Source organism: Hemiscyllium ocellatum, chromosome 31 (genome assembly GCF_020745735.1).
Source record: "Hemiscyllium ocellatum isolate sHemOce1 chromosome 31, sHemOce1.pat.X.cur, whole genome shotgun sequence".
Lineage (NCBI taxonomy): Eukaryota > Metazoa > Chordata > Chondrichthyes > Orectolobiformes > Hemiscylliidae > Hemiscyllium > Hemiscyllium ocellatum.
The window spans coordinates 22,086,741-22,100,127 of record NC_083431.1 but is presented as its reverse complement, the minus strand read 5'-3'; the positions used below and the strand labels follow the sequence as shown (position 1 = coordinate 22,100,127).

The window sequence follows — 13,387 nt, the reverse complement described above, 5'->3', positions numbered from 1 at the left end:
GTTATGAATTTCATTTTCACTCTACATTCAATGTGCCCCAGAAAGATTATGTAGTGATTATAATGATATCAGGCAGGTGGGTGACCTCAGAGAATATGAGTTCCCTGAGTGGGACTGTTACTGTGGTTCAGTCAGGGAGCCCTGGCTTGCAGCTACGAACAGGAGTACCAAACATCCTGCTCAATCTGAGAGCTGGCTCTGAGGGAGCTGGATCAGTGTCAAGGACTGTCCACGTCTAACTAAAGGGCGACCAGCCTCTGTAAAGTTATTTCAGATTAATGGATTGTTTTTGCTCAACAGACATAACTTTTAGCATAGAATACTGCTTAGAATAATGATATTTGTTCATCTAACTTCAGAAATGTCATTGTCATGGGTTGAGATAACCTACAAGTACAAAATGGCTTCAAATTCTTTAAGAGTTCTATGTAATTTTCCCAGCTCCCTCTTTTATATTGATTTCTTTACAATTGCATGCAACTATTTCCTTCCAAAATGAATAACATCTCTGTTAGAGAAGGAACTGCAGATCCCAGAGATTGAGCCTCAGCTTTGGCTACATACAGATTGGACAGGCAGTCTTTTGCACTGTGCATATTGTATCAATCTGAGATAAAGAAATGAATGAGTTCTGATTGGAAGGCTCGTTTAACGAAAGCAATAAATAAATCCTGAGAAAGGGAGAAGGAGAGACTGACCTGAAAGAAGAAACAAAACAAATGATCTTTTCTTGTTGTTACTTTGCTTTGGTTACGCTCCTATTTCATCCACTTTTCAACTGACAGTTAGAAATGTCCTATCACTTATTGTCTATCCTTGTATCTACTGAATAAGAGGCTGTCTTTTCACAAAATTAAGAACAATCAATGGAAAGAGTTCAAAATAATCTCAACAGGTAGTTACTTGGACAGTTTGGAATCAGCCTTTGTGCTGACTTTCTTGCATAGGTTGCGAGCACAAGCTTTAAGAAGCTGCTAGAACATAGGTTCACAAAGCACTGACCTGAAGTTCCACTCCATATCCTCTGTAGACTGTAATGGTATAGGTGCAATCCAAGTTGCTGTAGTACAGGTGACTGGGGTATTCTGGAGACTCAATGTAACCCTCAAAGTCTGTGAAATTTAAACTGCAAGGAACTGCAAAGGAAAATGGACAAAGGAATTAGCACTTGCAAAACACAGTCTGGGTCTCCCTTGATCCCATTCCACTTTCTATTCTGCACAAAGTTGACTCCTTGAAAGGGTTCACTGCACAGATCAATAAAGATCTTTTGTCCCCATTGACTGCAGTATAACTGCTGAAGTGTGTCTCTGGCTGTGATGAATCAGTTTTCACATCACTTGTTTGGGAGTGTTGCCTTATTTCCTCACGCTTCTAAACATGGAAAAGTCCCTCTGGAGCTTTCAAACCGTCCAAAGCATTAACACCACGTTGCACCAAGTGCTTCCTCATTTTGGCCTTTATCTCTTACAATCAATAATGAACATCTTTCTTTCACAGTTGGTTCACCAAGTAGCATTGTTCAAATAAAATTGCAAAAACATCTTAAGTAGGAACATAACTTTATTACTTCCCCTTAATGAATTAAAAGTTGTAGTGAAACAAAAATTACATTTTTCATAATGATAAATTATGAATTTGCATCCAAATAGATTTCAGCACAGAGAAGGGCAGTTAGCTACCATTAGTGCTATAATTAGAACTACCTAATTTAGTTTTGTTATTTTTCTCCATAATGCTGAATTCTTTTCCTTCCATAAGAGTTCGTCTTTCAAACTAACATCATTCAATTAGAACTGTCATAATATTATGCCTTCATTATAAAAACATGGAGAAGCATTTGAACAAATTGATTGATATGTGAATGAAAAAGGTGTACAGTTATCACCAGAATTAAACTGGATTTCCAGAACAACAGCTAGTGATGAATTTTAAGAAGTAGGAAGTACTTGTGTGTGCTTGTGGCTGAATAGTAGTGTCCCCACCTCTAAGCAGGAGGCCCAAATTCAAGTCCCACCTACTCTAGGGGGTTGTAACACCACTGAACAAGTTAATTAGAAAATATATTTTAAAAGTTGCATTGACTGGGCATCTCAATGTGCAGGTGTCCAAAATCAATAGAAATAAAATTAATCTACTAGTTTGAGTTATAAGGAGAGACTTTTTTCCCTGGAGTGTAGAAGGTTGAGGGATGACCTTATAGAGGTTTATAAAATCAAGAAATGTAGATAAGGTGAATCGCCAGTCTTTTCCCTGGGGGACGGGAGTCCAAAACTAGAGGGCATCGATTTTAGGTGAGACGGGAAAGATTTAAAAGGGACGATCTGCCAGAGGCAGTGGTAGAGGTGGGTACAATTACAACATTTAAGAGATATCTGGACAGGTAAATGGATAGGAAAGGTTGGAGGGATATAGGCCAAATGCAGGCAAACGGACCACTTCAGTTTAGGAAACTTGGTCAGCGAGGAGAAGTTGAGCCAAAGGGCCTGTTTTCGTGCTGTATAACTCTAAGTACTGTCCATCTTAGTATCACCATCATTAGCTCTCAGATCATATTTGGCATATTTAAGTGTGAGCATAATCAGTTCATTCTGACAATCTTTGACTTTGTTGTTAGTCTAGAATCTATCTACTTCGCCCTTGAAAAGTAAGCAACGCCTTCACCATTCTCTGGGGAAAAAAAGTTCCAAAGAGAATAAGTTTCTCCTCATCTCCATTTTAAATGGGGGATCCTTATTTTTAAATGGTGTTGCTTAGTCCCAAAAGGAGGAACATACATTGAGCTTATTAAGCCCCATCAGGATCTTGCACAGTTCCATCAGACCACCATTCATTCTTATAAATTCCATAGGATACAGACCCAGTCCAATCAATATTTGGTGGCTCAGTGGTTAGCACTGTTCCGTCACAGTGCCAGGGACCCGTGCTCAATTCTATCCTCGGGCAACTATTTGAGTGGAGTTTGCACATTCTCCAGGTGCTCCAGTTTCCTCCCACAATTCAAAGGTGTGCAGCTTAGGTGAGTTGGCCGTATTAAATTGCCAATAGTGTTCAGGGATGTGTGGGTTAGGTATATTAGTGAGGGGCAAATGTAGAGTAATAGGGTAGGGGAGGGTTACTTTTCAGAGGATTGATGTGGAGTTGTTGGCCTGTTGCTGCCCTGCAGGGATTCTACATGTTCTACATGTAAATATTGATATCTTTCCTGGAACAAGGAGTCCTAAGTGATGCACAGTGCTCCAGACACAGCTGTATCGATGCCCTGTCATACTCTTATATTTCAAACAGGTTAAGCTGCAGATCAATTGCAAGGCTGAATGGCCTACTCCTATTTCTGTAATCCTATTCCTCATCAGGACTTTGAAACTTGACAGCCAGTATTTTAATGTTTAGAATTCATAATTCTGCTTCAGCCTCATATTTCTTGCTCTTGGCTTCACTTTGACTTGAGCATCTTGAAATCAATGACTGTTTTGGAGTAATGTTTCTTTTCCAAAACTTAAATATTTTGCTGCATTTAAATGCTCAATGTGTTTCACTACAAGCACATCATTCATATCAAATATAACAAAGAATGGTTTTAAAAATGTATTCCTTGGTTCTTAACACAATAGTAGTGGACATTTATACTATTTGTAGAGAAATTGTATGTGCATCATTTAATCAGTGTTTGCTGTGACCGTAAAATAAGGACACAAGAACTAGGAGCAGGAGTAGGCAATTCAGACCCTCAAACATGCTGCATTATTTCACACGATCATGGCTGATATCATCTTAGCCTCAACTCTACTTTCCTGCCTTCTCCCCATTACTAATTAAAAATGTCTCCCTCCTCTCTCCTTTATTCACTGCTCCCAGCATCCAGTGCAATCTAGGCTAATGAATTCCACAGATTCATAATCCTTTTGAGAGAGTAAATCTCTATAATAAATCTGTCAGCTCTTAGCCTAAAATTAACGAACAGAGGGAATCTTTTTATAAGCTCATACTTGTTGCTAAGCTAGACCTACAAGCTATGCAATGACCTGCAGAACCCATGACCACTGACACAGAGCTTCCTAGGTGGACAATCATACTCATTAGCAGGTGATTCCCACTGATGGCAACTATGAAAATAAAGATCGAACCTTAAACCTTACACTTGTTAGTTTGTAAAGTTGAATACCTGATTAAACGTTTATTGCTCATTACTCCTATCAGATGAGAATTATCACTCTAATTTGCATTGATGGCGCAGGCTTTAGTTTCATAGAATTGGATTTCTTCACACAGTAGTCAGTGAACGCTATTTCAAATATTCAAAACCACATTTGAGGAGCTTTCGTCATTCAAGATAATTTTGAATTTAATATGCAGAGACCTTCATGGAAAACTTGAAAGGGAATGCCAGAATCAATCTGGACAGCACACCTTAGCTTGATTGCAGAGTACAGTGGAAGATATCGGAATGATATCAGGACTCTAAGGTTCAAATGATGAGCACAGATTACAAAAACTAAGGTTGCTCTCCTTAATATTGCAAAGGCTATGGGTAATTTGATCAAAACTTTAAAGATATTAATGAGAACAGATAGATTAGAGAGAGAAATAAAAGCTCCCATAATTGGAGACTGGAGCTACACGATATCATGGGAGAATTACAGACAGCCTTCACAAAACTGAAATTATAAATGAAATACTATACTTCCACAGACAAAATGTGTGGTAGAAGCTTGGAATTTAGTTCTGAAATGGCAACTGATGGCTGATCAGTTGTTAAATGGAAATATGAGATTGATAGATTCTTGTTAACTACATTTTTAAGGGATTTGAGACAAAATCTAGCGTACATGGAGGTTCTTCGCTGATCAGCTCAAACCTTATGGAAGGCTGGGACAGCTCAAAGGGACGACACATCTACAATACATTCAAATGACTTAATTCAACACAAATGAGAAGCAGTCATGGTCATGAAGCTTGGCCTTTCTGAAGCTGATTGCATCGATCGTCAACCAAGTCAAATTGTACGGTGAGATAATTTCTTTCCTTGCTTTTGATTCACTTAATTCTGTAAATGCAGATTTGAAGAACTATCCAGAACCAAAAGAGAGGCCCTATCTTGCTCATGAAACATCCAAATGCACCTTATTATAGTTTTTCACTTAGACAACCCAGTGCTACTGAGTCGGCAGCAGGCTATTACATTAGCACAGAATTTTGGTGATACTGCTTAGCATTCTAATATGGTGCTGAATTGATGACTTGCTCTTAATTTGTCCTGTCATTGTCTATTAAACCTCAAATGATGGTACAGGGCTTTTTCTTCAATCAATATATCAAAGCAGAGAGTTTTTCTTCTGAGACACTAGCTTAATCTCTCAGGTGTCGCTTGCTTTAAAAGTAATCCGCCAAATTTTCCATGTCCTCTATTCTTCCTGAGCGCCTGAATCCTTGCAACATTGAGATCACAAGGCCTATACTTATTGCAGTGCACCAGAGACTGAAGGGATAGGGAGAGCAGTATATGGATGGGAAGATCATTTTTGCTTCTCGCACAAAGTTCATTGAGGGTCAAAAAGGTTTCAAATAATTCTCAGTTTTAATTATAGAGTGCAGAATACATATTGTAGCTGTTATACATAAAAGCAGGGACACTAATAGATCTAATTAAAGCACAAGATAAGCTGAGCACTTTGATAACCTTAAGGTCACTTAATACCTGACAGAACACACATCTTAGTAGTTAGTTTGATGAACATTTATTTGAGCAAGTTGGGTTTTTTTTGCACTCAGGCCTGAGTTAGAAACATTAAAAAAATTACTTCCACATTCCTTTTTGCTGTCATGCAAGAAGTTTGAATTTTGATCCTTTTGAGTGTCTTTGGCTCACAACAACTCTACATCAGACACCCAGAGTAAGGGTACATGACACAGGGATTATGTCACTGGATGAAGCCAAGAGTTCAAATTCTATCATAGCAGTTTGAGAGTCAATTCACGTAGCTAGATGCTAGAGAGTGATGCAGTTCCTGTGTTGACAATAGTAGTTTAGAGAGGCCTGTTCCCTTGCCTTGCCTCACACTGGAGTCATACAGTCACATGACACAGAAATAGACCCTTCGGTCCAACAAGTCCATACCAGACATAACCCAAACTAATCTAGTCCCATCTGCCTGCTCCTGGCCCAAATCCCTCCAAACCCTTCCAATTCATTAACCCATCCAGATGCCTCTTAAATGTTGTCCGTGTAGTAGCCTCCACCACTTCCTCTGGCAGTTCACTCCATACACGCTCCACCCTCTGCATGAAGAAGTTGCCCCCCCTTCGGTCACTTTTAAATCTTCCCCTCCAGCCCTGGCGACATCCTTGTAAATCTTTTCTGAACCCTTTCGAGTTTAACAACATCCTTCCTATAGCAAGGAGACCAGAATTCACCACAGTGTTTCAAAAGTGGTCTAATCAATGTCCTGTACAGCTGCAACATGACCTCCCAAAGCCTATACTCAATGCACTAACCAATGAAGACAAACATGACGAACACCTTCTTCACTACCCTATCTACCTGCGACTCCACTTTCATGGAACTATTGTTATGGAATAATCCATGCCACTCAAAACATTCTTAAGCAGGCAACTCTAGACCTAACTTTGCAATTTACTTCGGAAGATGTACAATAAGATAGCTAGGTCGACTACTAGATTTTAAAACAGACAAAAAGTTTACGCACAAAAGTACACAACGAAACACAAAGAACAGAATAAAAAAACTCCTACAGAACTTAGCCTATCCAACTAGACTTAATTATACTGTTCCAAATACACACAACAGTCCCAATAAGGAAACTCCTTTTAAAACCCAGTATAAATGGAACACATGCTGAAGTTGAAGGGCAGAAAAGAGAGTGAGTTTCCATACAGCTCCCTGTTGCACTTCCCAGTTCAAGACTGAACTAAAACGGCTCAGCTCAGCTAAAGAGCTGACCACTTCCCTTTTCATTATACAGGTCACTTTTAAAGCATGATCACTTTGGCCTGAAGTCTCATCTGTTTACATATAAACAAAAGGCCTCTCAAAATCCTTTTCATCTCTGTATCAAACCAGACTCAGCGGAGTCCAGCCTAGTTTATTGCCCCTCTGAAAAAAATCAAGGACAGAGTCTCCTTGAGCCAAGGAACAGCTTTAAAAAAAAGGGACGAGATTTGTGACACTATGAACCTGCACTCCAAGGTGTCTTTGTTCAGCAGCGCTCCCCAGGATGTGGAGTCTCTCCACTTGATGTGGAGAAATGCCCCTCACTCTCTGTATAAAGAAGATAGATTCCTATAGCCTGTTATGAACTATTGATAATTACCTTAGAGTAAAAGGTACAGCTCCCTTTAGTCTAAACTAAGTATTACTATTGAGCATGTTCACAAGAATCTACGACATAGTTGCTGTATAAAGTAACGGTTCTGAAAGGGTTAATGCTTACAAATGCATTAAGCTCCACATAAGCTCATGGTGTTATAAGGACTTGATGGGGAAAGCAGAAGGTGAAAAATCCTGGAACTCAGCCTCTAACAACAACCCCTAACTTACTGAAAGGACAATGATTCTTCAAGAATGAACCTCATGACCAGCATCTCAAGGACAATAAACGTTGGTTTAACTAGTCACATGGATGAATAAACAGTAGAGGAGTTATAGATCTTAAAGGAGACAGATGTACCATCTAGTCTCTTCACTGTCTTTCTAGCAATGCCTATAACACCAATGTAACTTGTACCTATCATGCAATAAATTATACCTTGTTTAAGACAAGAATTCTTTCAATTAGACTACACATAGATTCTACAATATCAAATTACACTACTAAATAGTTCCTGTAGAACCCAAGCTAAAAAGAGAATAATGGCAATGGATGTACTTTCTGGTGTTGAAGATCACCCAACATGGTAGCAGCTCTAGCCAGCTGAACATTCCATTTAGCTGCATCATTGCTACATGATGGATGGAATTGCAGACTGTAATTTGATTCAGCTATACAGAATGAATTGCAGTGAAATCAGAAATTTCCAGTTACAGTTTTAACAGTGTTTTGAACAGGCGATTAGCAGTAGAAAGTGCTGAACAATCTTTCTAAACTATTAATTCATGAGACATGGATGTCACTGTGGTTGGGCCATATTTATTGCCCATCTGTAACTGCCCTGAAAAGGATGGTGGTGATCTGCCTTTGGAACCACTGCAGTCCATTTGATGTGGGTAAATGCACAATGATATTAACAGAAGGAGTTCCAGGATTTTTGACTCAGCGACAATGAAGGAATAGTAATATATTTACAAGTCAAGATGTGGAGTGGTTTGGAGGTGGTGGTGTTCACCAGTAGCTGCTGTCTTTGTCCTTCCAAATGGTAGTAGTTGTGCTGTCTAAGGAGCTTTGATGAAATTCTGCAGTACATCTCTTGTCAATGATACATACTACTGCTATTGTGTGTCAGTGGTGGAGAGAGTGAATGTGTGTGATGTGGTGCCAATCAAGCAGACTACTTTGCCCTGGATGGTGTCAAGCTTCTTGAATAAAAACCAAAAGAATTATGGATGCTGTAAATCACGAGGTTTTGCTGCAGCTCAATAGAGCCCTGGTTAGACCACACTTGGATATTGTCTTCAATTCTGGTCACCTCATTATAGGAAGGATGTGGAAGCTTTAGACAGGATGCAGAGAAGATTTACCAAGATGCTGCCTGGACTAGAGGGCATGTCTTATGAAGAAACATTGAGGGAGCTAAGGCTTTTCTCATTGGATTGAAGAAGAGTGAGAGACAACTTGATAGAGGTGTACAAGATGATGAGAGGCATAGATAAGAGTGAATAGCCAGAGACTTTTTCCAGGGCAGAAGTGGCTATCACAAGGAGGCATAATTTTAAGGTGATAGGAGGAAGATGTTAGGGAGATGTCATTGGCTCTTGACACAGAGTGTGGTGGGTGCATGGAATGCACTGCCAGCAGTGGTAGTAGAATCAGATACATTAGGGACATTTAAGCAACTTTTGGATAGGCACATGGATGATAGTATGTCGGTTAGTTTGACGTTAGAGTAGGATAAAAGGTCGGCACAACATCAAGGGCCAAAAGGCTGTAGTACTGTGCTGTACTATTCTATGTTCTATATCTACATTAAAATATGATACTTTGAGGCCACTCTCAATGTCTAAACTTCAGAATTGAGAATTTATAATACAATCTGGACTGTGTTTGAACCAATTATTTTCATTTATTTAAATAATTACTTTCCCTAATATGGTCCCTGGTGTTTCAGCTTTCTCAAATTGTAGTTTATTCAACTGACCAAGCTGTTACAAAGCTCTTACAATGTAGTAAAATAATAAGGGTCCTATTAATTTGTGACGTTCTGTCCCTTGTTTGTGATGGAAGGTTAATAAGATTTAAAAGTAGAGGCTTTACGCTGGTTTAACATATAATTAAAGTACATGATGAGCTGAATACTTTTTTTAATTAAGTTTTTTACTGGATGTGTGTGTTCATTGCCCATCTCTGATTGCCATCGAGAAGATGGTGCTGAGCAGCCGAAGTGGTTTGTCCCATTCCTGGTGAAGGGCCTTTGCCAGGAATGTTGATTCTCCTGCTCCTCAGCTGCTGCCTGACCTGCTGTGCTTTTCCAGCACCACACTCTCGACTGTGATCTCCAGCATCTGCAGTCCTCACTTTCTACTAAGTGGTTTGCTTGGTCATTTTACAGAAAAGTTTAGAAATCAACCTTATTTCTGAGTGTCTGAGTTCCAGATTGCCAGCTCTTTCTGGGCAGAAAGAAGTTTCTTTGCAATTCCTTATTTAATTGCTTGGTGACTGTCTCATATTAATGTCCTCACTTTTTGCCACAAGGGTAAACATTAACTCCGTGTCTACTTGAACAATACCTTTCATTATTTTGAAGATCAGATTAGATCAATCCTTGACCTATTTTCAAGAACAAAGAAGATATTACCTGTTTCTTCTATATCTCCATTGATTCAAAACTATTGAGGAACTGACTATATATCTGCCATATACCAATTGTGAGTTAGAACCTGTCTGCATTTATTGAAAGAACATTTATTAATACATTCTGTTGGCAAACAAGTCAAATTTAATTCTTTCAGATTTAGAATTCTAGCCAGCAGAATGGACAGCCTAATTTGTCAGAATTCAGCCTCTCCAAATACACCACGTTTTGAGGATTTGAAATACAAGGCATCTTTTACTCCAAAGCACAGTTCAAACTAATTTCATTATAAACCTAGTACTGCTGACCCAACTGGACAGATTTGAATTTTTCCGTTGCAAGTTCTGAAAATGAAATTGAGGACAGATAACACAATGATCGTACGCAAATGGTATCAAGCGGGTAATACAGTACTGCTGAAAGAATGTGTGCTTTCCCCATCGTTCTTATTGGAGAAAAATTAATGAAAAAATACCATTTTGAAAATCCAAACAGAACAGAATTGCTCGCAATTGGATTTTGCTGCCTTTATATAATTCCCTCAGGGTCTGCTGTGAAGATTGATTGCTGTGGTTCAGCAACAACTTCTCTTATCACTGTATCATGTGATAGAAGGCAATCTCACTATACCCTGCTTTTTTTTTCATCTAGCAATCCCCACGCTCCTGTATTCAGTGTGATTAGGATATCCAACCTGGTTTGTAATTTATCCTTGGTCAGTCACAGAATAACCCTTTAGTGCCCGATCATACCAACTTCAACTGAAATCTTATTCTGGGAGAGAGGGGCCAGCTGACATTCAGCATTGGTACGCAATCTACATTTACGCAGACAGTCGTTTTACAGTAATAGTCTCAACAATTCGTTCTGTATTAAAAACGAGAGAACTGCAGATGCTGTAAACCAGAAACAAAAATAGATATTTTCTGGAAAAGCTCAGCAGGTCCGGCGGCATCTGTGGAGAAAGATCAGTGTTAACATTTTGGGTCGACTGACCTTTCCTCAGAACTGAAATGTTCACTCTGATTTCTCTCCACAGATGCTGCCAGATCTGCTGAGCTTTTCCAGTAATTTCTATTTTTGTTTCTGATTTGACTTGTATTTTCACCTTGCACCAGTATTCATGTTTCAAGAAACTTCCCGTGATGGGTTGGAGGGGTCCTGGTGTTTAGAATCAAACCATCGCCAGAAAGGCTAACCTGCCGTCAATCTTAGCTGCTGCACTGAGCAGGCAGATTAAAAATGAGGTGAGGGGATAGAGAAAATGAAAAACCCTAAGTGCACCACCCACACTCATTATTCCTAAAAAAAAATTAATTTTGTACCTGGTGTCTGCACAGTTGTAATGATCGTTGTAGTAATGATGGTTGTAGTTGTAGTTTCCTCATCAGTCTCACTAGCAACTGAGGAGATGGTTGGGTCTGCAGCAGGATTGCGATGTTGCTCAGCATTCTGTCCTCGCACTTGATGTGTGCCTGCTCCAGCCGTTGTGGCTTTGTCCACTGGAAGGTTGCTTGTCATCGCAGTCGCCACTCCTTGGTCGCTGAAATGTTGAACCACACCAGATTTGCTCTCAGGCACTCCTGCTGCAGTTGAGGTGCGGCCGGGCTCAGTTTGCACAAACGCAGTATTACTATTTGGGAATGCAGTTTCAGGAATCTCCGATGCAGCTGAGCTCACAGCAGATGTTGTGAGAGAGTCTGTGGTGGCAGCCATTTGCATCATTGGAGGAGTTTTCCCTCCTTGTGTTACACCGGTATTGTCAGCCGAGGGTGCAGCATCTGTGGCCAAAGATGCAACCGAGCCCAGTGTTGTCATCGGAGAGGTTGAGGCCATTGTAGTAGTGGTTATGGCAGAAAAAAATGGAGTGTCATTGGTGACTATCTGATGAACCGAAGGATCCTGAGGTTTTTGCGACTGATTAGGAGAAGTAGCGCCAATTCTCATTCCTATCTTATTGGTAAAAACTGGTTCCTGACCAAGGAAATCTTTCTTCAGCAATGTTTCGTGAATGATTTCTTCAAGCAGCGGATGATGGTTATTGATGTTGATATTCGGTGTCGTACTAACAAAATGAAAATCGTCTTCTGGATCAGCAGTTGTAGCCATTGTCCATACGATATCTGTCTTGCCATTGTTCTTTCCTTTCCCACTTACAGTATTCAGATCTTTGGACAGGTCTTTAAAAAAAAGCAAAAGAATAGGAACATCAGTGATGGAGAGGAATATAATATTAACTTCAGAACAATGATAACTGCATTTCAAACATCATTTGCTGGCTGTGATGTTCCTGAGAACATTAAAGGTGAAATATAAATGCAAATTCCATAAGATCTTTATCAACCCACCATGCATCCAAGTCTAGTTCTTTATCTTCCTAAGCTGAAAGATGTCAAGTAGCAGTTCAAATACCTCTATAACCCTCAATCGACCTTCTGAGAATTATTGATCTAACCCACAGATGTTGCATCAACAATCAGCTCTGCAAATGCCTTGACAGCTCAATTTTTACACAGGGAGGATATTTTTCAGGTCTTTAACTTTTGAGGCTTCCAATTACACCAGCAAATTGCTCTGTACAATGCTGTTATGTGGAGAGACAATATTTGCAAGCTTTGATTAATACTCCAGTTTTGGATTTAATACATCATTGTAGGTATAAATTGAAACCATAAAAGTGTTTTTGAAATTCAAGGACTATATTACGTACTGGACTAGAGCATTGGGATGACAGTTCTTTTCTCCTTGATGGATGTAATGGATCTCAAATGTTTTAAAATTCCAATGGACATAAAGATTAATGTCATGAGCAATTATATTTAATATTCTGCATTTATAACTCTTGAGTGCACGAACCGAGAATCATACCTTGGTATTAACATTTGTGAATGAATATAGAATCACATAGTCATAGTGATAAACAGCATGGAAACAGACCCTTTGCTCCAACTCATCCATGCCAACCAGATATCCCAACCTCATCCATTCCCATTTGCCAGCATTTGGCCCAAATCCCTCCAAACCCTTCATCTACTTATCCAGATGCCCTTTACATATTGTCATTGAACCAGCCTCCGTCACTTCCTCTGGCAGCTCATTTCCTACACACACCACCCTGCATGTGAAAACATTACCCTTAGGTCCCTTTTCTATCTTTCCCCTCTCACCCCAAACCTATGCCTTTTGTTTTGGATTCCCCTATCCCAGGGAAAAGACCTTGTCCATTTACCCTATCCACTCCCCTCATGATTTTATAAACCTCTACAAGGTCACCCCTCAGCCTCCGATACTCCAAGTAAAATAGCCCCAGCCTATTCAGCCTTTCCCTCTAGCTCAAATCCTCCAACCCTGGCAACATCCTTGTAAATCTTTTCTGAACCTTTTCATGTTTCACAACATCCTTCCTATAGCAGGGAGACCA

General features: G+C 39.7%; 1 protein-coding gene across 1 annotated transcript in view; it reads right to left on the bottom strand.

Moving 5' to 3' along the window:
• The window catches only part of sez6b (seizure related 6 homolog b), a 428,333-nt gene extending 416,258 nt beyond the window's left edge, over window positions 1-12,075 (bottom strand). Inside the window, exons 1-2 of the mRNA XM_060847773.1 lie at window positions 11,292-12,075; window positions 1,003-1,136 (exon numbers count right to left, since the gene is read on the bottom strand). Coding sequence (XP_060703756.1) covers window positions 1,003-1,136; window positions 11,292-12,075 — 918 coding nt within the window. The remainder of the gene's footprint in view (window positions 1-1,002; window positions 1,137-11,291) is intronic.
• Window positions 12,076-13,387: the final 1,312 nt, after the last annotated feature.